Source organism: Condylura cristata, unplaced genomic scaffold (genome assembly GCF_000260355.1).
Source record: "Condylura cristata isolate star-nosed mole 26May11 unplaced genomic scaffold, ConCri1.0 scaffold00013, whole genome shotgun sequence".
NCBI lineage: Eukaryota > Metazoa > Chordata > Mammalia > Eulipotyphla > Talpidae > Condylura > Condylura cristata.
The window spans coordinates 21,448,863-21,474,280 of NW_004567114.1; the positions used below are offsets into that span (position 1 = coordinate 21,448,863).

The window sequence follows — 25,418 nt, forward strand, 5'->3', positions numbered from 1 at the left end:
TGTTTCCCCAGCTAGTGCTTCACTGCATTCACTGCTGGGACTGTCCTGGCCGAACCTTGCCTGAATGTCTGGCCTGCTCTTGGGAATAGCTCACACAAATGTGACCTACCTGATGGATGTGTTTGCAGTTCCAGGAGATGCCTACACTGATTATGTTGCTACAAGATGGTACCGAGCTCCTGAACTTCTTGTGGGAGATACTCAGTATGGCTCTTCAGTCGACGTGTGGGCTACTGGCTGTGTTTTTGCAGAGCTCCTGACAGGCCAGCCACTTTGGCCTGGAAAGTCAGATGTGGACCAACTTTACCTGATAATCAGAACACTGGGTATGAGTATTTTATGACTTAAATTTGCTAAATAGTTACAATAATAGTATGTCATTATAATGAAAAACAAAAGCTTTCTTCTCCAAAGTGCTACTTAGGATGGTGGCTCAGGCTTGTAGATAAAACCCAGTCCCTTTCCTCTCCTCACTTCTCTCAGTTTGCAAATGCAATTTCTGTTCACTATAAGAAAAGGGACTCCCCCCTTTACTCTAGACCAGGGATCAAGAAACTTTGTAAGGGGTCAAGTAGTAAATGTTTTACCTTGTACAGGCTACTTGATCTCTGGTTACTCTGCTGCTTTGCTTACTAATTAAGAACTTGCGAATTGCTTTCACAGATATCCTCTCTTTAAGTCTTAAGAAAAACCTGATAAACACATTTTTAATCGTGCCTACTTTGTAAATGGAGAAATTAGGGTCCAGGAGTTTCTTTGCTTAGCTTAAAGTGCCTATCAGTTCAGTGCAGAATAGGCTTGCAATTCAAGAGGTCTCTCTCAAGAGCTGTCATCATGTGTCTGCATTCCTCCATCTGGATGGAAGAGGCTGTGAGCAAAAGGTTAGCTGCAGCTTCATGCCAGCAGCATGGACACAAAGAAAGTGACATGTCTACACACGTTCGATGAGTATTTATTCCCTTCCCACAACCCCTCCTGGCAGCGTGGCTGTTGGGCAAGGGAACTGCTCCTGTCTAATCTGATCCACTTCCCCACTTGATTCTAGCATATTCTTCTAGAGAATTCTGCATTTGTGTGTTATCATTCATGTGTGGGCTAAAGTATCACTACAGATCACACCTTTGCTGTATATTGTTCATTTGATCGATTTCCTATAAGAATGTAGAGATTTACACTAAGCAGGTATTAGACAGACTTAAGTTTGATTTCTATGTGACCTAACAACTATGATCTTGGGCAAGCTATTTAGTCTCTCCTCATTAGTATGGTAGAGGTGGCGCAGCGGGTTAAAGCACAGCACTGAGAAGCTAAAGCCACTTCCGCACGAGTTCGATTCCCGCCTGCCCCCGAGGTGACCACATGGCGCGGCAGACCTCTCCTGACACCCCCCCACCCCCACCCCGCTCCTCTCAACAGTGTACTTCGTCCATCTGTCTGTTCTGCTCCTCACTGTTTCCGGTGAATCCTCTCACTGCCCCTGCACCTTTCACATGCACCCCAGTTCTGTGTGCCTAAACAAACTTTTTTTTTTAAAGTATAGTTGGTTGATTTGACAGTAGATAATTAGGTGCATCTATATGGATATGCTTACATATCCATATTCAATCAAACCCACTCAAAATGGGTTATATTAAATAGTTCAATAATGATGCCTGGGAGAAATGAATTTTATGTACTCCTAGTGTCTGAGTTATAGCCAGAGTGGTTGGTTGCTGATGCACGGAAGCATACAGCCAGTTTACTGGGCATACTTACTTCAGGTGACTTAGTTCAGTCACAGTACTGATACAGCAAATGGGCTCTCAGATAAGCATTTGCGGATTTGCCTTCTTTGACAAATTTATGACAGAATTGGTTTTCCCAGAGCTCTTAATTGATTGAGAGTTTGTTTTCCTTGCAGTTCCTCTTCCTTGACAGGTTTAGGGTCAAGGAAAGGAATCCCAAACAAAAGCAAATGGTGGAAAAGCTTGCTGATGCCGACTTCTCTTCCTCCCTGTGCTTCCCCTGCCCCCTCTCCATTACTCTTGCTGATTCCCCATTTTTGTTTGTCTTTGTGTAAATAAAGGCTGGTGCCCACTGGTCTCCATCCCAGCACTAACTTTTACTCCCTCCCCTTTGCGGACACTCTACCTCCCCTTTTCTTTGTTGAACATTGTATAAATAGCCCTGCATCTTGCCAAAGAGCAGGACGGTGGTCTTTCGGGCATGAGTCTGCTGCCCTCCTCATTTGTTGACAAATAAAACCACTTTCCTTTTCATCAAACTCTGTTTCCTTTTATTGGCTGAGGGAAACTGAGACCGGTGTTCAGTAACAGTGCTGTACTGTTAGATTCACAAGCAGACACAACCTGCTGTGAACTCTTACTATTCCCTAATTATTTCACTTGCCTAGTAGACCTTTTATGATCTATTTCCTTCCCAGTTTTGTTTGAGCTTTCTAAGTCTCATTTTCTCCTCCATATTTCACCACTCTATCGCAACCTTAACTTTTCTTTCAGCCCTGACGTGATTAGTTTCAAGTTGATTGCTTTGGTGTGAAAGATTTCCTCAAATTCCACTGCTTCTCCAATGCTATGAACAACACAGTGTGGAACTTGAGGCTGTATTTCTGGGGATACAGAAAAGTTAACTCAATGAAACAGACATTAAGTACCCACAATCTAGTCTACCTCCATCTCTATAATAAGACACTTTGGAATGCTACCAGTCACAAAAACAATTTCATAGTCCTCTATCTCCCAGTTAGTCTAACACTTTAAACTCTTTTGTATGTATCTTCTTTGTTATTTTCAATGTGGTTATTCCCAAAAGTTCTAGCCTGAGTCCCTTACTCTTCTACCTTCATTTCTAATACTAGTTCTCATGCAACATGTTCTAATCTCCCTTCCTAAACTCTTCACTTGTATTTCAATCACTGTTTACCAATTCCTTGAATGTCTTTCACTTTATTACCATTGTCTCCAATTAAACATTGAAAACATGACTTCCTGTTTCTTCTGCCTAGAAGGTTTTTATCTCTACCTCTCTTGTTCCTATTTACCTTTTAGAAGTCAGAAACTTTGCTGACTCTGCCAACTAGACCAGATTCCCTTACGGAATTCCCTTAGGTATTTCAATTACCACACACACACCTTCTTAGCAAGTATTACCATAAGCAAAAAAAGAAAAAGGATTAATCTTTTTCTAACTCTTTTTCCCTCCCTCAAAAATTCCAACTCATCAACTCATCTTTCATTTTCATGCTCATCCATTCATTTCTCATTCTTTATGTATGGAATTGCAACATCTAAGTAATCCCTTTTATATTTTCTGGTCTTCCCCATTCTTTAATTTTAGGTGAGAATCAGACCACTGTTCCAATGTAGTTTCTAGGTTTGATAACAATATTTCTCTACAGAAATAGGGAGTTACCTAGGAACAAAACCATTCATTTTTGCAAAGAGCAATCTCAAAACTTTCTCCTTCTGCTCCCAGGTCAAATCGCCAATATCCACATTTCCTTGAATATCTTTCCTGAAAATTTTCAAAGAAAAAAGGTAAGAAGAAAAAAAATATGGTGAAAATAAATATCTCTTCTGTTTGAAAATATAAAATATGTAAAGATGTGAAAGAAAATTTCTAAACCATAACTAAATATTACCAGTTTTCCAATGTAATTACTACAAAGCAAACTTTGTAAACCATAAAATCATAAAGCTAAAAAAGATGTAAATATGCTGGCCTATCTGAAATGTTATGTTGTTACTAAGTTGAAAATAAGAAAAGCTATAAGAACGTGGAAAACTTTAAGCAGCTAAGCAAAACAGAAATCTGTGATACAACTACATATAGGTACACACAAAGACAAAAATAATAATAACAACAAAGTTGTTCAGTGAAATTATTGATAAATTTTTTCAACTCTTACATTTGTATTAAATATTTTGCTATGATAAAAGAGTGACGAAATGTAAATTTAGAAAAAGCATGTAACTTCTGGTCTACTGTCTGAACTCCAAGTCTGCAGCTAAACTGTCCAAGCTGGTCTTTATCTGTACCATAACTTTCCCAAAGATTTACAATCTACTTGCTATTTACAAAAGCTGGATGACATGGAGCTAGAATAATAAATGTCATATAATATCTGAAGTACTTTTGCATATAGGCCAGCTGGATTAGTGTTTTTATTTTAAGTTTGGGTTTGCCTTATGTTCACCATACTTCAAATCCCCTTCCCCAATCTGCCTTTTACATAGATGAGGAAATATATTTTTTTCAAATATTTGTTTATTTATGCACACAGAACTGGGGTACAGGCCAGAGGTGCAGGGGCAGTGAGAGGATTCACCAGATACAGGGTGGGGGGCAGAACCTGCAGATTGGCAAAATACATTGCGGAGGGGGGCTGCAGGCAACACAGGAGAGGTCACGTCTTGGGCAGGGGATTGAACTTGTACCTAAGAATCAGTGGCCAGCTTTGCAGTGAGGCTTTAACCTGCTGTGCCACCAGTGAGGGACAAGGAAATATATATATATAATATATATATTTAAAGAGTAAGTTTATTAAAGACAGGAGAGGGAAAGACACTTGGATAGGTGCAAGTGGACAGGAAGAGCTGCCCCAAAAAGGACAGGTTTGCAGGGAAAGAGACCTGCACAGTTGCAGGCAGGCAGTCTTAGGAGAGCGGTCTACCCTGAGGGAGGTCACAGGCAGGCAGGAGGCTGCTGCTCTGCAGAGAGAGAGAGTGGGTGGAAAGAAGCACCTGCATAGGTACAGGTGTGCACAGAAGCAGCTGTCCCAAGGAAATATTTTAACCACCATTACTTCCCTGTTGGTAGAGGCAATAGGACATTGTGGTTAAGATGACAAGTTACTCAGTAGAATACAGACAGAACACAGAATAAGAAGATCCAATTTCTGAAATAATAATTGAAGAATCATTTTATGTACCTTCCACTGAAAACTTACATACTACTTATATACAGAAGACCAAAAAAATGTAGAGAGAAATTGCTGTTCGGCCTCCCTGGTGGGGATTAAATCTCAGTGCTCTCACCACTTTGGCCTGAGTTTGGTCACCTGCCAGGGAGCTAAGCGCACACACGGTATAGCAGGCTTTTCCTGTCTTGCCCACTCCTCCCCTTAGCAGTGTATTTCAATAAATCTGCCTGTTCTGTTCCCTATTCTGTCGCTGGTGAATCCTGTCGCTCCCCACATCTCTGACCCACACCCCAGTTCTATGCAAAAATAACTAAATCTTAAAAAGTGAGAGAGAGAGAGAGAAATTGCCTTATGTATAGTAGTAACTCAACTTACTTAACAAATTAAAAAGAAGAGATGATTACAGTACATCTCTTGGTAATAGTATTTTTACAGACTTCTGAATGTGGCAAGATATTTAAAAAAAACAGTACGAACATTTATGAAGAAGAATCTTATCTTTCAGAAGCTACTGATCACATCCAACTTTCCTTACAGCTATATTATAATTTAAAAGAACCTATAATTAGTCCATTAAAAATAATTTAAAGCAGAAAATACATTTAGAAGCACTCTTAATAATCTATGTACTTAATAGCTTATTAAGTAGAGTCCTTTTAAGTTTCTTGAGTTAAGGCCTTTGAAGGATCTAATTACATTGAGATAAAAAAAAAAATAAAAACCTGGTTTCCAAAATAATCTTTCAGATGTACTATAATCCATGGTTTATGGACAGAAGTGTTCGAGCAGACAAAAATGCTACCAGGAAACAAGCAGTGGATGCCATCTACAGCTATCTTGGCTCTGCTGCTCTGCTCATGGTGGCAGATCTCTATTTTGAAAACTCCCGAGGGGTACTATGGGTGTCCTCCAAGCCATGAGATAGTTCTGCACCAAGAATTGTTATACTGATTTTTAAATTCTATGTTTAGTTGGCCCTCCTCCGTGGTGCAGCGGGTTAAAGCACAGCACTAAGAAGCTCACTTCAGCATGAGTTTGATCCCCGCCTGCCCCGGAGGTGACCCACATGGTGCGGGAGACCTCTCCTGACCCACTCGCTGCTCCCCTCAGCAGTGTACTTTGTCAGTCGGCCTGTTTCTGGTGAAGCCTCTCACTGCCCCTGCACCTCTGGCCTGTACTCCAGCTCTGTATGCATAAATAAATTAATATTTTTTAAAAACTGTATGTTTAGTTAGCTACTTATGAATTTGACTTTATAACGGTAAATGGAAATTACAAAATACTTATGAATGATTATAAAAAATGTTTAACTGAGTCTAATCAAACTACAGAAAACAAAAAAACAGGGAACATATTGAAATAAATTACCTCTGAATCGTAGTGTTGTAAACTAATGTTAACTCAATTAGAAAAAATATTATGATGACATTCTGTGGGACTGTATTCTATGATCTAGCCTCTTTAAAGTCTTAGACATGGCCCTCTACTCTAAGGTGCAACAAGTTAAAGCACAGCACTATGAAGCTATCCGCAGCCACTGCAGCACTAGCTCGATCCCCGGGCCAAGGAGGTGGCCCAAGGGCACAGCAGACCTCTCCTGTCTCAATACATCTGCTGCTCTATCTCTGGTGAACACTCTCATCCCCATGCCTCTAGCCTGTACCTCAGTTCTTGTATGCATAAATAAATTTGTTTTTTAACACAAAAGAGGAAGGGGATACTGAAAATACCTACTGATGCCTATACACTCTGCTAAGTATGGGGTTACAAAGATGAGTTTGTCAGTTCCTATGCTCAAGTAACTTTCTGAGTAATGTGTTTAATACTGAGATGTTATCAAACGGAACTTTTCAAGATTCCTCTGAATAGCACAAGAACAATCACAAAGTGATAAGTATCAAAGCATTATTCATACCATTTTTCAGCCTCCATAAGATCTTGATTCACACTATTGGTGCTGTGTTCTCTGCCATCAAATGTTCGGATCTTGGGATATTCTGTTCTTCCTGCACACGCCTGTCTCATTTTAAAATTGAAAGCAGCTTGTGCTACCTGTTTATAATGCTTCCTGTTAAATAGGATCTGTTGCTTTACTTGGTGTAGAGCATCTAAAAAGAATCTTTCCACTTCTGTTCTCTCATCCAGTATGTTCTTGGCCAGCTTCTTCACTCGATTCATTTCCCTGTCCTTCATATGAAGAAGTTGCTGTAGCTTGTCGATTTCAACTCGTCCTGCTTGGTTCTCCACTAGCGCCTGTTGCTGTAGTTTTAAAACTTCAGTCTCAAACTCTCTGGTCATACAACTTAGGGCAGTCTCCAAGCTCAACACCTTCTTCTGAAGAGTCTGGATTTGTGATCTCTGCTGCATAAGTTGCATAATCTTTTCCTTAACCAACAAATCATTGATCTCCTAAAAACAGGAAAAGAGGTGACAGGGATTATTTTTTTCTTTAATCAATCCCAGAACATAAAAGCTGCTCATGAATTTTTTTATTTCATGAGATTATGAGATTTGAGTGTGATGGCATGTTGAGATGGTGATGTTTTGGTATTCTGTGCTTAGAGTATACAGAACATCCTAGTGTCCTTTTCTGGATTTTAAAGGTCACTGATTTTGTTAATTAAGAAAATTTCTTGCCTCTAAAATTTTGAGAGGTTAAATATTTACACTATTAGAAGGATAATTTGAAAATCAGTAAGGCTATACAATAGAACATTAACAACTATATATTGGAAACTGGCAGTCTGCTTGTTCCCTATACCAACATTCCTTTCCTCTATAGTAATAAAGTCCCAGTTTTGCACAGGAAGGCCATAAGCTCAACTGAAAATTTTCTCTCTCTTGTGGTTCAGCACAGCCATGTAGCTAAGTTCTGATTAATAAAATGGAAGTAGAAATGTGTGTAGGAAAACTTCTAAAGGGAGGGACATACTTTTTCCTTCTTGTCCTTCCTTCCTTTCTTTGAATAATGCTTAGAGCTCCAGCAGCTTCTGTAGGCCATGAGGTGACTTTGAGGATATAAACCACATGTAGAACAGGGTTAAAGAAGCTGAGCCTCTATTGACATTGTGGCACTACCATTCCAGCTCTGGATTGCTACCTTCAGAGTTATTTTAGTGAGAGGATAAACATTTACACGGTGAAGCACTGTTATCAGGGCTGTACTTAGAGCTAAACCCTAAGTGGCCCAGGGACCAACCAACTCCAAACAAAGCAAAACGAGTATTATAAGGTAACAGAGGACAGGAGTTATATTTGTATTTCTGATACACTCTTTATAAAGCCAACACTACTACTTATTAAGTTATTTTGTAACTGATTTTTTTATATAAGAAAGATAAGTTTTGCAGTAGAAGAAAAACAGTCCCATTGTCCTTATACAAAACTACCATACTCAATGTTTAGTATTTAACAACCCATCCTTTAAAAAACCAAAGGAAAAAAAAAAAGGAAATAAACTCTAAAATAAACTCTAAGTAATTAGAGTGGGAACCTTTTGTTGTAAAAGAAAAGTTTGACTCTCTTGCAACTTCTGGGTATTTTTTTGTAGAACTTCCGCTTCTTTAAGATGGTATGTGAGGGCCTTCTGGAGATATATGTTCTCTTTAAAAACAGTTCTTCCAGCACTGTTCAATTGCCTGCAGTAGACAGATATAAGATCCCAAAACATGGGCCTAAGTTTTAGATATTATCATACTAAATCAATGATTGCTTTATCCCACAACTTTACTTATAATGACCCCCACTCATTTATATAGTTTATGGTGGGTATTCAACAGTTAGGTGGGGATTTTATGACCAAGTTCTCACCAATGGGAAAATGAAAAGTGTCATATTACTTCCGGTTCAAAACTGCTAAGAGCAGGTATGAGTTTCCCATGCTCTTTCCTATTCATAGGGCTGGACGGGAACAACTCCAAGGTGGAAAGGCTCACCTTCCTGAAGCACCACTGGAGAAGACCTGTCAACCCATATTGAATTGTGGAATAAAAAATAAACCATTGAAACTTGGGAATTCATTAACCCATCACTAATTTATCTTATGACAACCAGGCAAATTTACTATATTGATCTCATTTTTAGATGAAAAAAAAGAATTTCAAAAAAGTCAGGAAAACTTCCTACAGTCAGAATATATGTTCAGAACCAAAGTCTAACTTCTAAGCCCACGTTCTTTTCTCTATCCTATGTTACTACATAAAGACTGGATGGAAAAGGGGCAGGCCACAAAGAGAAAAAAGAGGAGAGAGAAAGTAAAGAAGCCAGGAGAGAAAGGGAAAGAGAAGAGGCCGTCAGAAAGAAAAAGGAGGTAGCTGTCTCTTACGCAACAGCTTCATTGTGGGCTCGCTCTGCCAGCATTATTATCTTCTTTTCAGCTTCTTGTTCTAGTCGGTGCTAAAAAACAAAAAGAAAATAGGTAGTATTTTTTAATAATATAATAGTTTATTTTTACATCATTTTGTGCATTTTTCCATCTCAGTTGTAATCCCCGTGGGCTTTCCATCACCAAATCACCTGTGTGCCATCACCACAGTCCCGTGCACTCACCCCCCCATTTTTGATCCCATTCCCCACTCCATCCCCATAAAATGTCTCTGGTATATAGTTGTTCATTTTTATTATTATTATTATTTTCTCTCCTGGCCCTTTATGCTCCTACTATGAGTGAAACCATCCGGTATTTTTCCTTTTCTTTCTGGCTTATTTCACTAAGCATGATCTTTTCCAGCTCCATCCAGGTGGCTGCAAGAGGCATGTGTTTTCTTTTTGGTTGCTGAGTAATATTCCATTGTGTATACATACCATATCTTTTTAATCCAGTCATCCATTTTTGGGCATTTGGATTGTTTCCATGTCTTTCCAATTATAAACAAAGTAGCAATAAACATGGGGGTGTAGGTGTCTTTTTGATCAGTGTTTTTGTGTCTTTTGGGTAGATACCTACCAGTGGGACTGCTGGGTTGTAGGGGAGTGCCATTTTTAGCAGTTTGAGAAACCTCCAGTTTTCCATGTGGTTGTACTAGTTCACATTCCCACCAGCAGTGCAGGAGAGTTCCTTTTTCTCCACATCTTCATCAACATTTGTTGTTGCTAGTTGTTTGAAGATGTGCCATTCTCACTGGGGTGAGGTGGTATCTCATTGTGGTTTTAATTTGCATCTCCCTTATTACAAAGGATGTTGAACATTTTTTAATATGCTTGTTGGCTGCCTGCATTTCCTCTTTGGAGAAGTGTCTTTTTAGCTCTTCTGCCCAGAAAACAGGCTGTTTTAATAGTTGTATTACCAACAACAAGTTTTACTTGTCAAAAAGTAATTATTGGGGCCGTCACTGGTGGTGCAATGGGTTAAAGCACAGCACTAAAAAGCTAGCTGCAGCCACTTCAGCATGAATTTGATCCCTGGCCAGGGAGGTGACCCATATGGTACAGCAGCCCTCTCCCTACTGCTCCCCTCAGCAGTGTACTTCGACGATTTGCCTGTTCTGCTCCTGACTCTGTCTCTAATGAATCCTCTACCACCCCTGCACCTCTGGCCTGTACCTCAGTTCTGTATGTATAAATAAATATATCTTTAAAAAAAGTAATTGGGCCCTCCCTGGTGGCGCAGCGGGTTAAAGCACAGCACTAAAAAGCTTAAGCCGCTTCCGCATGAGTTCAATCCCCGCCTGCCCTGGAGGAGATCCACATGGCGCTGCAGACCTCTCCTGACCCACCTGCTGCTCCCCTCAGCAGTGTACTTCATCCATCTGCCTGTTTTGCTCCCCACTCTGTCTCTGGTGAAGCCTCTCACCCTCCATATATCTGGCCTGTACCCCAATTCTGTATGAATAAATAAATAAATCTTTTTTTAAAAAAGTAATTATTTATTTTTAATATCAAATAAAATACTCCTGTCCATATGACCTGATATGAATCACTCCAAGTCTTGGTGGTGAAAACAACAAAGAGGATCATGTGAGCAGAGGAAACTTAGGGTATTTTCTCAATCTCCCCACTGAAGAAACCACATCATATGTAAATAGAAAGGGAAAATACCACAACTTCAGTATTAGAAAGCAGAGCTGGGATACATTTCTGCTAAATACAGTTATGATGACAATCATTTGTTCATTCACCAAATTCCTACTGAGCACTAACCATGTACCAGATTTTTTAGAAACCAGAGATTCTGTGGTGAACAAATCAGAAAAGATCCCTATTCTCATGGAATGTATATTCTAGGACAGGATCTAAACACTACCAGTAACTAAACTGCATTGAGTATTTATTATGTCAGTCAGGTATCCTGTAAACTGAATGAGTACTTCTATAACTTATTTTTTTAAGATTTTTTTTTATGTATACAGAACTGGGGTACAGGCCAGAGGTGTAGGGGCGGTGAGAGGATTCACCAGAGACAGAAGTGGGGAGCAAAACAGGCCGACTAATGAGGTACACTGCTGAGGGGAGCAGCGGGTAGGTCAGGAGAGGTCTGCTGCACCATGTGGGTCACCTCCAGGGCAGGGATTGAATTCATGCTGAAGTGGCTTTGGCTTCTTAGTGCTGTGCTTTAACCCGCTGCACCACCAAAGAGGGCCCATTTCTATAACTTTCATGTGTAGAATGTTACACCAAGTAGAGATCAAGCTTAGGGGAGCATAGAGAGAAGAGGCCGTGAGGGCAACCCATTCCGTGAGGACTTCCATCCCTCCCAGTGTCAGAAAGTGCCCAAAAGGAAAAGCACTAGGGTGCCCTCCTAGAGTTATTTTAAAAGCAAACCCTCTTACCTAAACCTAAGAAGTGCCTGTTTGCAACACCCTCAACTCTACATCCCCAATAATTTCTAAAAAAAAAAAAAATAGTTAATTTCTTTCCTAAGAACAAAAATTTAAAGGAATTAATGAAAAAAAAAAAGCCATGGGAGCACTGCATTGATTTTTTTTTTTTAAGATTTAGTTATTTACACTTACAAGAACTGGGATACAGGCCAGAGGTGCAGGGGGTGAGAGGATTCACCAGAGACAGAGCGGGGAGCAGAGCAGCCAGATGAAACTGAAATACACTGCTGAGGAGAGCAGCAGGTGGAATAGGAGAGGTCCGCTACATGATATGGGTCACCTCCGTGGCCAGGGACCAAACTCAGTGCCGCAGTAACTTCAGAGAGCTTCATGTGCTGTGCTTTCACCCACTGTGCCACCAGGGAGGGCACTCTGAATAGATTCTGTAGAAGTAACCTTATGCATTTCCTACAACCAGGAGAATTAACTTCAGAGGCCCATAGAAACCTGGAAGCTTGTGATGTGCTAGGAACATTTTGAGTCCTCTTTTATTAACATCGTTAGTACAACCTGACTAAGGGAACAACCTCGTGTGCACCAGAGTAGCTGCCCCAAACCTGTCTCCCCTATGTGATGGGGCACAGGCAGCTTTACAGTTCCACAAAGGGAACACCCGATGTTGGGAGATATGTCCTAACGCCTTGGTGAGATGGCAATCCCTCCTGAGGATGCTGGGAAGAGGAAAAAGACTAGCCACTGAGATATCTAGCATGGGCTTCATTTTCTCTGTTTTTCTTCTGCTGTGATTTGATAACGACATTCTAATCATCACTAATTAACCTTAATATGCATACCTTTTCTTCAAAAAACTTGCCTTCCAGTCTTCTAAGAGTCTCCTGATGTTTCTGCTCTGTTCGCCTTAAATTGTCCTTCAGCTAAAATTAAAATGACAACCAAAAAATGATCAATAGGAAATAGGGTTGATTAGGGCATATGCCTACAAGGGAGAGGTCTGCTGCTCCATGTGGACGGGCTCCCAGGCCAGGGGTTGAACCTGCGCTGCAGTGGCTGCTGATAGCTTCATCGTGCTGAGACTGAATCCCCCGCACCACCTGGGAGGCCCTATGCTACTACTTTTCCTGGGGATTAATAGGAGTCAGTGTGCTAAGCATTTCATACTCGTCATGTTATTTAATCCACATAACATCTCTAAGAGGAGTGGGTGACTTTTAAAGACACTTTTTACAAAAGGAATGCAGAGAATGCTCTGAGATTCAGAGAGATTAACAGACCATGAAGCCACACAGCTATCAACTGCAGAGTCAGCATGAGGTTCACGATCTCAACCACTACCTTATCTTACCTATCATACTCATTTTTCATACACCCACACTTTCAGTTTAATATTAGCTAAAAGTAAACAGAAATAGGATGCAGAAACTTTGGTTTGTCATCAAAGCTTATTCTGGCTAAGTTGGGCCCTGGGTAGCCAGAGGGAGCTGGAAACACCAGGTCGTGACAGAGAGTGAGACACTAAAATGGAGAGTTGGAGAGTTTTAAATAAACTATAATGATCATAATTTTAGCAGGAGAATAATAATAGGATCATTGATAGCAGGTAATATTTATCACACAGTGCTAAGCATTTAAAACATTATCTTGTGTTTTCTTTTTCATTATCTATTATTCACAATGATCCTTTGAGGTTGCCATCATTATTCTCAACTTCACTTTACAACTAAGGATATTTAACAAGATGCCCAAGTATTCAAGACAGTATTTATATTCTTTCAGTCTGACATAAAGGTACCAGCACCTAACTCCTACACCTCATGCCACATGGTTAACTTAGAATAATATTTCTCTGACTAGTATCACTAATATCAGCAGTATTCATGTATACTCAGTTGTGTGTGAAGAATTAGCTCATGCCAGCTCATTGCTAACAGGTTGCTAAAGCATTGGCAGTTGAAATTGGCCATCAAAAAGCGTTTAAACCAAAGAAATCAGCAAATGCTACAAATGAGGGCCCTTTTCCAAAGACAGGTACACATTACTGTTAATAATATTCTTACTATGTGACATATTTTTACATTTTACATTTGTTAACTCATTTAGATTTGATAGCAGTCCTGTAAGTAACTCTCGTCACCCTATTATACCGATGAGGAAACCAAAGTATAGAGAGATTAAGTAATTTACCCAAAGTCACAAAGCTGATTTTAGCTACTTGTGCCTGGCGCTCAACCTGTGCTTTTTATTGCATTATCATTAATACAGTAACACTACATCCTGAGCTGAAGGAATGGAAAGTTAGAGTACGTTACTAGATGGGTCAGAGAAACTTCCTGAAAATAGTTAGTTTCCATACCCCACCCACACCAACGCATAGCGCTTTCTAAAATTATCATTTATCAATCTCAACATATTTCCTTTAGGACTTTGCATCTTTGCCCCTACTGGTTTCTAAGAACTATGGTTTGTTTCTTGTTGAAGTCGCTCCATTTATAACTGTTGATATAAATGTAGGAGGGTAAATGAGCTAAGATTTGGTGAACCTACAAAGAAATGAATACACAAAAGAAGAAAAGTCTAACCATTAAGCGCTTTTGTATCCAATTCTAAACTGATAAGTCTTCTCCCTCTTCTCTCAAATAATATTAAAAATGTCAACATGTCCTTTATACCATCTCATAAGAGAAAATGTCTGTGAAGTCTCTCATAGACCTAAGTATTTTTTTTTAAAGATTTATTTATTTATGCATACAGAACTGGGGTACAGGCCAGAGGTACAGGGGCAGTGAGAGGGTTCACCAGAGAGAGAGCAGAGAGCAGAACTGGCAGATTGAGGAAGTACACTGCTGAGGGGAGCAGCGGGTGGGTCAGGAGAGGTCTACCGTGCCATGTGGATCACCTCCAGGGCAGGCGGGGATCGAACTCATGCGGGAAGTGGCTTTGGCTTCTTAGTGCTGTGCTTTACCCGCTGCGCCACCAGGGAGGGCCCAGACCTAAGTATTTAATTCTATCAACAATCTTGGGAGAAAAGAAAGAGAGGAACTTACATCATCTAATTCTTTCTCCACTTGGATTTTTCTCTTCTGGAATTGTTTTATTGTTTTTAATTCTGTCCGAATCATGCTTATTTCTCTGGCTTTTTGATGGAACTGTCCTTCCAGCTCATTTATTTGCACAGTATACTTTTGTTCCTGCGTGAGAAAAAAAAAAAAGCAAACAAGTTAATGAGTCAGGAAAAAGAACATAAGTCCCACTCAGTCATGTTCTGATTGAAGCTGTAAGCCATTAGCCTATCTTATTTGAAGAAATGTTCCCTTTTTATTTTTGCATAAAGTTTGTAAATTTTTTAGAAAAGTATCAACTGCCTTGAATAGAAAAAATGCTAGAATAAGTTGATATTGTATAGAAAGCACAGATTTTTATTTAAAAAGAGGTATGAGAAGAGTAAACCATCTGTACCTTACCCTGTAAGATATATAACACCACTAACCCTAAATTAAAGTTAGTAAGTTAAGAGACAGAGAGAAGGCCACTACCTCTCAAAAGTAAATGAAGGGGGGGAAAAGTGGGAGAAGGAAAAAAAAGGGGGAAGAGGAGAAAGGAAGGGGAGGAGAAAAGAGAAAAATCAAAGGCGGGGAAAGAAAAATGGGCCAACAGGATTTTTAAAAAATAAGGAAGAGATAACAAAAGAAATGCAAATGGCTTTCAAACATACAAAACAATGCTTCATTTATCATAATAAACTGAAATATTAATTCTAGCCTATCATGGTGACAAAAATCAGTTTGGCAACATGCTCTGGTATATTTTGAAGCTAAGGGACAAAAACAAAGGGAGGCCACAGAGAGAAGTTAGATTTCTCAGAACAGACTAGGCTTTGCAAATTTGACTTTGGAACCATATAAATATTTTATATCATTATAATTACATAATTTTACATGCACAATTAATTTTTTTATTTTTTTACTGTGGTTTTTTTTTTTATTGTGATAACACTGGCTTACAATACTGTATGTGAATCAGATGTATGAGTTCACACCTCTTCAGATACAGGCTCACAATTAAATTTTTTAAAAGCAACTTTTAAAGAAAGAAGCCAAATAGGTGGTTAGTGGCATAACACCACAAAAAGGAATTCTTTCAAATGATTTTTTTTTTTAAGATTTATTTATTTGTGCATACAGAACTGGGATACAGGCCAGAGGCTCAGGGGGCGGCGAGAGGCTTCACCAGAGACAGAGTGGGAAACAGAACAGGCAGATCGACGAAGTACACTGCTGAGGGGAACAGCAGGCGGGTCAGGAGAGGTCTGCCACGCCATGTGGTCACCTCCGGGGCAGGTGGGAATAGAACTCATGCGGAAGTGGCTTTAGCTTCTCAGTGCTGTGCTTTAACCCGCTGTGCCACCAGGGAGGGCCCTTTCAAATGGTTTTTAAGCCTGGGGATTTATTTGGTTGGCAATTTGATTGGTACATATACCTAAAGGGAAAATAATGCCCCCAAATGTTAACACTGTTTCCAGTAATCTGTGTTAGTGGCAGCATTAATATTCCGTGACTATTGACATAAAACAATACAACTAGACTGACATCAGCAAGAACCTGGATTTCTGGTGAAGGAGAAAGAGAAAATGAAGTAAAAACCTTGTACTCTCACATCTGAAGTGAAAGCATTAAAAATATGGAGCCATGATATACTTAAACCTTTAAAAAAATGTAATACCTTGCTCTGTCCACTGAAAAACTCCTACCTACAATGACAGCTCAGGGTCAGTAAGCACTACTAACAGCAGATGGTTTTCAAGTTTTCCACAATAACTTTTTCATGTAGAGTTTTTGTAGTCATGTGAACTTTAAAGTCGTGAACTGCAAAATGACCTGTTCGTGGCCCTCCCTGGTGGCACAGCGGGTTAAAGCACAGCAATAAGAAGCTAAAGCCACTTCAGCGTGAGTTTGATTCCCGCCTGCCCCAGAGGTGACCACATGGAGTGGCAGACCTCTCCTGACCCGCCCGCTGCTCCCCTCAGCAGTGTACTTTGTCAATCTGCCTGTTCTGCTCCCCACTCTGTCTCTGGTAAAGCCTCTCGCCGCCCCTGAGCCTCTGGCCTGTACCCCAGTTCTGTATGCACAAATAAATAAATCTTAAAAAAAAAATGACCTGTTCGCTTTTCCTCACCATGTCTTAAATTTCAAACCTACCAGAAACCTGACTAACCAGTCAGTGAGTTATTTGTGGGCATAGATACTCACCAGTTTTTCCTTTTCTTCTTGTGCTTTTTCTTTTGTTTCATTTAGTTGCTCTTTCAGTTTTTCAATCTGTAAAATATGAAAATAAAAACTCAGGAAGATAAATAGATATCCCATGTCCTACCTTTATTAAGTGGCTAGTTTTAATATGCTATTAAACCCACTAGGGTTAGATGAGAAGAGCTGGGGATATTCTCCCTGCCCTTAACCTGCTATTGCCAGTTTCCAAAACCTGGCTATTATCAGAATTACCTGGGTAACTTTTTCTTTTTTGTTGTGGTAGGAAACACATTTAATTTACGATCCTAAGCTAAATTATTAAGTTCAAAAGAACTTCCTGGTGGTGTAGGGGTTAAAAACAGTGCTATCAAGCTATGGCCAGCCACTGCAGCACAAGTTCTGTCCCAGGCTGGGCAGGGAGCTGACCCACATAGCACAGCAGACCTCTCCAGTCCCCCCACGGTTTGCTTCAGCAGTGTATTTCAGTACATGTACCTGCTCTGCTCCCCACTCTGTCTGGTGAATCCTCTTACCCACCCCACACCTCTGGCCTGTGCCCCAGTTCTTAAATGGATAAAAAAATACTTTTATTTGAAAGAGTACAATTCAAGAGTGTTGGTATGTTCACATTATTGTGCAATAGACCTCTACAACTTTTTACCTGAACTCTATACTCATGAAACATTAATTCTTCTTCTTGCCTTCCCACACCACCTACTTAGCAACAAACTTTGGACTTTCTTTGATTTCATTATTCCTTAGGAATGTAATTGGTGTATAAGGAAAAGTTTTCCTGTATCCTTTTGCTATTGATGTATACCTTGAATATATTAGTTATACACACTGATGGACTTATTTCAACCAATGAAAAATAATCTATTACTGTCATTTCTTATTTTTTATTGTCTTGGATTTGGCAAGTGGGACCCCCTTTAAGGTTCTCCTTTAATATTTTTACTCACTTTCTCACAAATAAGATATTTAAGAATCAGCTTTTTACTTTGCTTGCCTTGGTATTAAAATCAATCATTTCTCCAAGAATGCTGGTTTGTCTTAGCAGGGAACCTAAATTGCTTTTGAAATTAGAGTCCTTGACATGATTATAGAACAAAAGATAAGTAAAGTATTGTACTATCTTATACTAGTTCAAGAAAAAACAAATTGAGACAGTCTGAAGTATGTAGGACCAGAGTGAAATATAATGAGATTTTTTTTTAAAGATTTATTTATTTATTCATACAAAACTGGGGTACAGGCCAGAGATGCGGAGGGTGAGAGGATTCACCAGGAACAGAGTGGGGAGCAGAACAGGCAGATCGACGAAGTACACTGCTAAGGGGAGCAGTGGGCGGGCCAGGAGAGGTCTGCAGCGCCATGTGGATCTCCTCCCGGGCAGGCGGGGATCGAACTCATGTGGAAGTGGCTTAAGCTTCTTAGTGCAGTGCTTTAACCTGCTGCGTCACCAGGGAGGCCATAATGAGATTTTTTAAAAAGATTTATTTACTTATGTATACAGAGGTGCAGGGATGGTGAGAAGATTCACCAGCACAGGCAAACTGATGAAGTACACTGTTGAGGGGAGCAGAGGGTGGGTCAGAGGAGGTCTGCTACACTATATGGGTCACGTCCCTGGCTGGGCATCAAACTGATGCTGAAGTGGCTGCAGCTAGCTTCTTGTGATGTGCTTTAATAGGTTGCCAGCAGGGAGGGCCCTGAGATTTATTTTGTGATTGGACAAAGTCTTGTCTTCCTCTTCAGTGACTTTTAATTTTGTTCATTATAAAATAGTTTTCAAAATCACATTGTAATATAAAAACAGTTTGAATTTTAAAAATTAAGCACATTCAAGGATATAGCAGAATGGGTCACAAAACTGTATGTAGTGGGCTAGCTAACCAGGATACATTGAATCTGCTTTGCTTCTTCCTTCCAATATAGTTTCTCTGCTTTAAATAGGCATGGGTTACAGTGAGAAAATGCACTTGCTCTGGCTAGCTGCTGGTTTTCCATATATGGATGCAGATGGAAATCAAATGATACCAAAAATGCAGACCATTATCAACTAGCTAACATAGGCCACAAAACTTCATTGTTATGAATTTTGAAAATTGTTTGTATAGCTTGCCTTCAAATTTACTTTAGAATAATACTTTATAGAAAACAGTTTTTATAATGCCTTCTATTCAAAGAATAATTTTGGAAATGGAAGTTACCTGCCAAAGAAGGCAGAAAAAAACTACTTTAATAAAATACACAATATCCTCACACATATGCAGTTGTCTGATTTTCTAATATGCTTTCAATATAATCTGAAAGCTAGTTTTGTTTGCTACCAGCTTTTTCAAAGTATCAGTATACTCATCACACGGCCTTCATGTATGATGCAAAAATACTTTGAGTATCTACTATGCACCAGGCTCTGAGTAGTCTATTAGATGCGGTAGTAGCACATACTAGGTGCTGGAGACACAGCACTGACCAACAATTAAAAGAAGACTCCATGTACAAAATGATGTAAAAATAAACTTTTGTAATAAAAAAAAAGAAGACTCCAAATGCTTAATAGTGACATTTGAAGAAATTATGGAATGATTCAAGAATTTACATGGCATCCTTATGTAGGAGCCCTGATATTATGCATCATTCCAATATTAGTTTATATATGAACTGAAGAAACACATAAATAAATTTTTTAAATGGCTGATGGGTGGAGCTATGGTGATAGCACATGGGTGATTGGTGGTGGGAAGTCCATGAGGATTACAACTGAGATGAAAAAGTACAAAATGAAGAATGATGTAAATAAATAAATTTAAAGTACAAAATAATAAAAAAGATGCTCAAGTAACTAATAAACAAGAAAACACAAGTTAAAGTGAGAAACCAAGTTTAACCCCATAAAACTGGGCAAACATGAGGTATCATACCAAGTGTTGACAAAAAGGTGGGCAAATAAGAACTCACTCTAATAATGTGATACCATCACTCGGGATAGCATAAATTAGTAAAGCCCTTTGGAACTCAATTTACACCCTTCAGTGAAACTCTTCATTCCCCATTATGTAGTGACTTAATTTCTAAGTATCGACAGAAACTCAACATGAGCACAATCAGACTTGTAGAAAAATGTTCATGAAAGGTTATTTGTAATTGGTGAAGAAATGAGAGTCTAATCCACAGGGTGGAGAGAGTATGGCTAAATTAACTTTGGTTTATTTATCTTCTGGAATATTATAACACAGTTAAAAATGAATAAAAGTAAGATATACTCATTAAAATTTTTAAAAAAATGAACAGCTGGCAAAATATATGTAGAATACAAACTAACAAAGTAAAAAAAATTTAAGATTTATGTATTTATACATACAAGAACTGGGGTATAGGTCAGAGGTGTGAGGTGGGGGGTGAGAGGATTCACCAGAGACAAAGTGGGGAGTAGATCAGGGGGGTCTGCTGAAATACAATGCTGAGGGGAGACGTGGGGAGAGTTCTGCTGTGCCATGTGGGTCAGCTACCTGGTCAGGTATCAAACACTGTGTCTTTAACCCCTGCAGCACCAGGGAGGCCCAACAAAGTAAAATTTGAAACTATAGGATGTATTGTTTTTGGCTACAGTGAAGCACACGATCTTCAGCACATTGGAAATTTCCTTGCGTTTTTATGGGCCTCACAGAGGCAAATGGGAAAGAAAAGAATTTGAAATGACACCTAAGTTCCACTTTAACACCCACTAGGAATGTGACTTCAGCAAGTTACCTGTCCTCTCTGAGAGTCAACTTCTTCATCTATAAAATAGGAACAATAATACTGTAGCTACATGGTGTTACTAAAAGGACTAAATGAGAAGTAAAGTACCCAGCAGTGTCTGACACAAAATAGGGGCTCCAAAATGTTACTTCCTTTCCTGTTTTGAATTTAAAATGACAGCTTACTCTCAACATTTAAATAAGATTCAGTAACACAAATTCAAGAGGAGGAGATTCAGCTTGTTGGGGTCATAATCATGTTCACACAGATTATCAGGGAATTACTTTATAAATCATTAAACCGAAGTATATATCAATATCAAAAATGTATATGATCATTATTTACATCTATGCATATGACTTAAGTTCTTGTCCTTAAAATGGATCATAATGTTTCCATGTGATCAGTATGTTTCAGGCACACAAACAAACATGGGACAAGAACTGAAAATAAGAGAGAACCAACTCTGACATTAGTCATTCTGAAATAGCATCCTACCAGAACAAGAGTCAACCGAAATGTCTTAACTGTAATGAGATTTCAAGGAATTAAATCCTTGAAAGACACACCACATCACAGTGTGACCACAGAGATGGTTGCTGAGGCTCAGGAGGGGTTTGCCCCTGCTTACCATATTATCTTTCTCCTGATCCTGCTTCTTCAGGAAGCTTAACACAGACATTGTGTCTTTCTCCATTTTGTACTGTTGTTTCTTTAAGTCCTCATTGGTTTTTGCTAGTCTCCTGGAAGCATCACGATACTCAATCCTAGAGAGTTCGGTGACTTCCAGCCTAGCTTCCCAGAGGGAGGCATTGGCCTTGGCTCTCTCCACCACAGATTCCTCAGTTTTTGTTGCCTTCCTAACGGGAAGAGGACATAAACGATGTATAACTATTCCTCTATTATGTTAGTATTAGACCTCAATTATTATTTACTTTGCTAGGCATTGCTTAGCACATGTGAGCAAATATGGTGGGGTTAATGAGTTAATAAAAAATACATTATTACTTGAAAAGGGAGTTCAGGAGGTGGCTCTTCCTGGAAGAGGGAAGTTTTGAAGCATAATCTAAAGGATTGGGGAAACAAACAGGAAAGGCATAAGTCACTTAAGGAAAGGCATAATCACTTCATAAAGCTTTCACATCTTTTCATTTTCTGGTTTGCTTCTCTCATATTTCAACTGTCTTTTCTATTCTTATTCAGTCTTAGACCTTGGTTCTCTCTATTGCAGTTCAATCCCCTGCCAGGGGAATTGTAGTAGATTTGTAGTGTTATGCTTTAAATCTATATTTCTATAATCTTTCACCTATCTCTACCCCAGTTTTTGGTTTTGTTTTTGGCTACATCTTTCATAAAGGATAAGTCACTAGGGCAAGTGTGCTAATTACTTTATCAGCTCGTACCACAAAGCCTCAAGTTTCAAGGACGGCTAAGAAACAAGCCACAGTCATGTATCCAGAAATGGAGAAAAAAAAAGGAGGGTTTCCAACATTAAAGTGATTAAAAGGGGAGATTTTCAAAATAACAATTTACTATATAAGCATTAACAAAACATCCTATATAATAGGGGAGGCATTAGATACATAAAAATGTATATAACAACTTTGTATTTGAATTCTAAATGTTTTCACACATATGAATATGTGCACATTTCTTTAAAAAAAAGATTTATTGGCCCTCCCTAGTGGCGCAGCGGGTTAAAGCACAGCACTGAGAATCTAAAGCCGCTTCCGCATGAGTTCGATTCCCGCCTGCCCCGGAGGAGACCACATGGCGTGGCAGACCTCTCCTGACCCGCCCGCTGCTCCCCTCAGCAGTGTACTTCTTCGATCTGCCTGTTCTGCTCCTCACTCTGTCTCTGGTGAATCCTCTCACCCTCCGCGTCTCTGGCCTGTACCCCAGTTCTGTATGTACAAATAAATAAATCTTTAAAAAAAAAAAAAGATTTATTTATTTATGCATACAGAACTGGGGTACTGGCCACAAGTGCAGAGGCAGCGAGCAGCTTCACCAGAGACAGAGTGGGGAGGAGAACAGGCAGAGGGGAGCAGGGGGCGGGTTAGGAGAGGTCGGCTGTGCCATGAGGGTCACCTCCCTGGCAGGGGATTGAACTCATGCTGAAGTGGCTGCAGCTACCTTAGTAGTGCTGAGCTTTCACCAGCTGTGCCACCAGGGAGGGCCCTATGTACCTTTGTATATCCTCCATTACCACCCCCAATTTCTAGTTTTCAATCTTTTCCCAGTCCTCTTTCTCTCCTCTTCAAATTCAAGCCAATTCAATGCTCAACCCCCATATTATTCTAGCAGTTGTCTTTTCTTTTCACATGATTTAATAGTCACCAGTTATAGACTGCCTTGCTGCAATCATCCAATTGCTCCCTGAAGACATGAGCTCTACATCACTCAGAGTAGGTGATAAATCAGATACCTCCCATAATCCTATCATACCCATTTGTTTCTAATAGTGGTAGAAACAAAGCAGTGTTTCTCAAATTATGGATAATGGAATACTCAAGGAATGAGGAGAACTGTTGTCTTCAGTGCTACTCATTGTTCACGTATGTACTGTATGGCCAAGAATAGAAGAAACCTGCAGTGAGTTTCAGAATGCCTTAAGTCCTTGGCACTTTTTAAAGGTACTATAAAACACACACGCACACGCCTAACCAGGCTATAGAATACTTTTTTTTAAATTGAGGTAACATTGGTTTTCATCATATTTAGAGGTGTTGTTACTATATCAAATCTACCTGCCGAAGAACCCACAATCCATCCCCATGGTCCATTATATTCCCTCCCTTTCTTGGTGCCCATCTCCCTCTGGTAACCTCAATTCTATAGTCAGCTTTCTAAGGTTTGCTGTTAGTTTGGCTTTACCTGATCCTTTGCTTGGTAACTCTGCATTACACATATAAGTGACACCATCTTACTCCTTGAGGAAGACTACTCATATTAATACATGTGGTAGAGGGCGAGAAACTACATACATGTATGTACATGGGACTATCACTTCACAAAAAATAAGAATGCTAGTAGTAGTTACCTTTGAATGATGTGATTACAGGTGATTTTTTTTCTCTTTCTACTTTCCATTAAACTTTCTGTACTGAGAATGTATTACTGCTCTCTTAAACAAATTACAAGTTTTGAGGACTCTTTTGTGGTCCCATACATGGTGTTGTTGGACAGCATGTGACTTCACTGTTTCTCGAAATCACCAGGGACACCTAATAGGCCTAGTGACAAGGCAGTAGTAATTCCAAGTCTACAAAGTGTTAGTGTTAGAGATTTACAAGCTTTAGGGTTCTGATTAGTTTGGAGAATTCACAATTACTGAATTTAGTCAAATCCTTTAGGTTTTTTTCTGACCCAAAGATGTTTTCTGAAAAGTGGTTCCCAGGGAACTACTTCAATCACCCAGAGGTCCTCTCAACTACAAAGTAGCAATCCTTCAGGCTAAATAAAAAAGCAAGAAAGCATGAACTCAGCAGAGGGTGTAGGGGAGGAAGGCAGGGAGAAAAGATCCAAACTGAAGCCTACACAAGCAGATACCTTAATTTGTATATTTAACGAATATTAAGCATCTGTTATATTAGGTGCTGAAGATATGGTGAATGATATTTTATGCCTATTCTAGAGAAGTTTATGGTTTTGAGCAGGGCTTCCTAACTGGCACAATCAAAATTCTGAGGCAAGGGATTCTTTGTTTGGGGATGAGGGTGGGGAGTTATCCTATGTGTTGTAGGGCGTTTAACAGCATTCTTGGTCTCTACCCACTAGATGCCAGTAGCACCCACCTCCAGATGTGGCAATCAAAAATGTCTTCAGATTATACAAGATGTCCCCTGGGACGCAAAACCAAGCCCTACTGAGAACAACTAGTCTAGAGCAGTACTTTCCAATATAACTTTTTATGATGGAATCTGTATCTGTGCAGCCAGTCACCACTAGTCACATATACCTGCTGAGTTTACAAAACGTGGCTAGTACAAACAAGGGTATGTATTTTGAAAGTTAATTTTATAATTTCAATTTCATAGCCAGACATGGCTGGTGGCTACTTTATTGGGCAATGAGATCTTGAGGGCCTCTGATATACCAAGAACCATTAACTTGACCTTCACTTCTAGAGTCTAACTTAATTTGCTCATTCTCAGTTTTCTCCTCCACTAGCGCACGTGTTATCATTTGGTCCTGTATTACTTTTACTCTTTGGGAGTAACGGAAGTCTGCCTTCTGTGAGTGCATGCATACACACGGGTGACTTGTCTAAATTATTTTAGGGCCCCAAATCTCATACTCAATTGTCTAAATTAAAGCAATACAGTTCGGTGTGCATTGGGGCAATTTCTGAACTATGGGAGCTGTCCTCAGAGCTAGAGGAGGGCCGGCGGAGGGCACCGGTAAGCCAGTCTCCTGCTTCTCTGAGGCCAGCATCCCCCCGGCTTCCCAGACCCTCACCGTCCGGACTGTCACCCCAACAGGGAATCCCAGGGACACTCCTCCTTACTTCCTCTTTTCTTTGATTTTCCTTTTGTCCCTTCCCTTCGCCGGCATCTTTGTTGCTCCAGCGGCCCCGGCAGCGGTGGTCACCACTACGCGGCTTCCCAAGTCTCGCTCTGTTTCTATGGAAACCTACACGCCGAGCGGGGAACTTTCCGCCCGGCCGTTGCCGGCGCGCGGAGAGCGCATGCGCGCATGACGTGGCCCCGCAGCCGCCACCGCCGCCAG

At 39.9% G+C, this 25,418-nt stretch overlaps 1 protein-coding gene across 2 annotated transcripts in view; it reads right to left on the reverse strand.

The window, feature by feature from the left end:
• The window catches only part of CCDC176 (coiled-coil domain containing 176), a 31,169-nt gene extending 5,827 nt beyond the window's left edge, over window positions 1-25,342 (reverse strand). For both annotated transcript variants that reach the window (XM_012724630.1, XM_004682066.2), the window contains exons 1-9: window positions 25,198-25,342; window positions 21,319-21,547; window positions 16,944-17,009; window positions 14,742-14,885; window positions 12,534-12,614; window positions 9,246-9,316; window positions 8,415-8,559; window positions 6,837-7,330; window positions 3,412-3,513 (exon numbers count right to left, since the gene is read on the reverse strand). In XM_012724630.1, coding sequence (XP_012580084.1) covers window positions 3,412-3,513; window positions 6,837-7,330; window positions 8,415-8,559; window positions 9,246-9,316; window positions 12,534-12,614; window positions 14,742-14,885; window positions 16,944-17,009; window positions 21,319-21,547; window positions 25,198-25,244 — 1,379 coding nt within the window. In that variant the 5' untranslated portion in view covers window positions 25,245-25,342. The remainder of the gene's footprint in view (window positions 1-3,411; window positions 3,514-6,836; window positions 7,331-8,414; window positions 8,560-9,245; window positions 9,317-12,533; window positions 12,615-14,741; window positions 14,886-16,943; window positions 17,010-21,318; window positions 21,548-25,197) is intronic.
• Window positions 25,343-25,418: the final 76 nt, after the last annotated feature.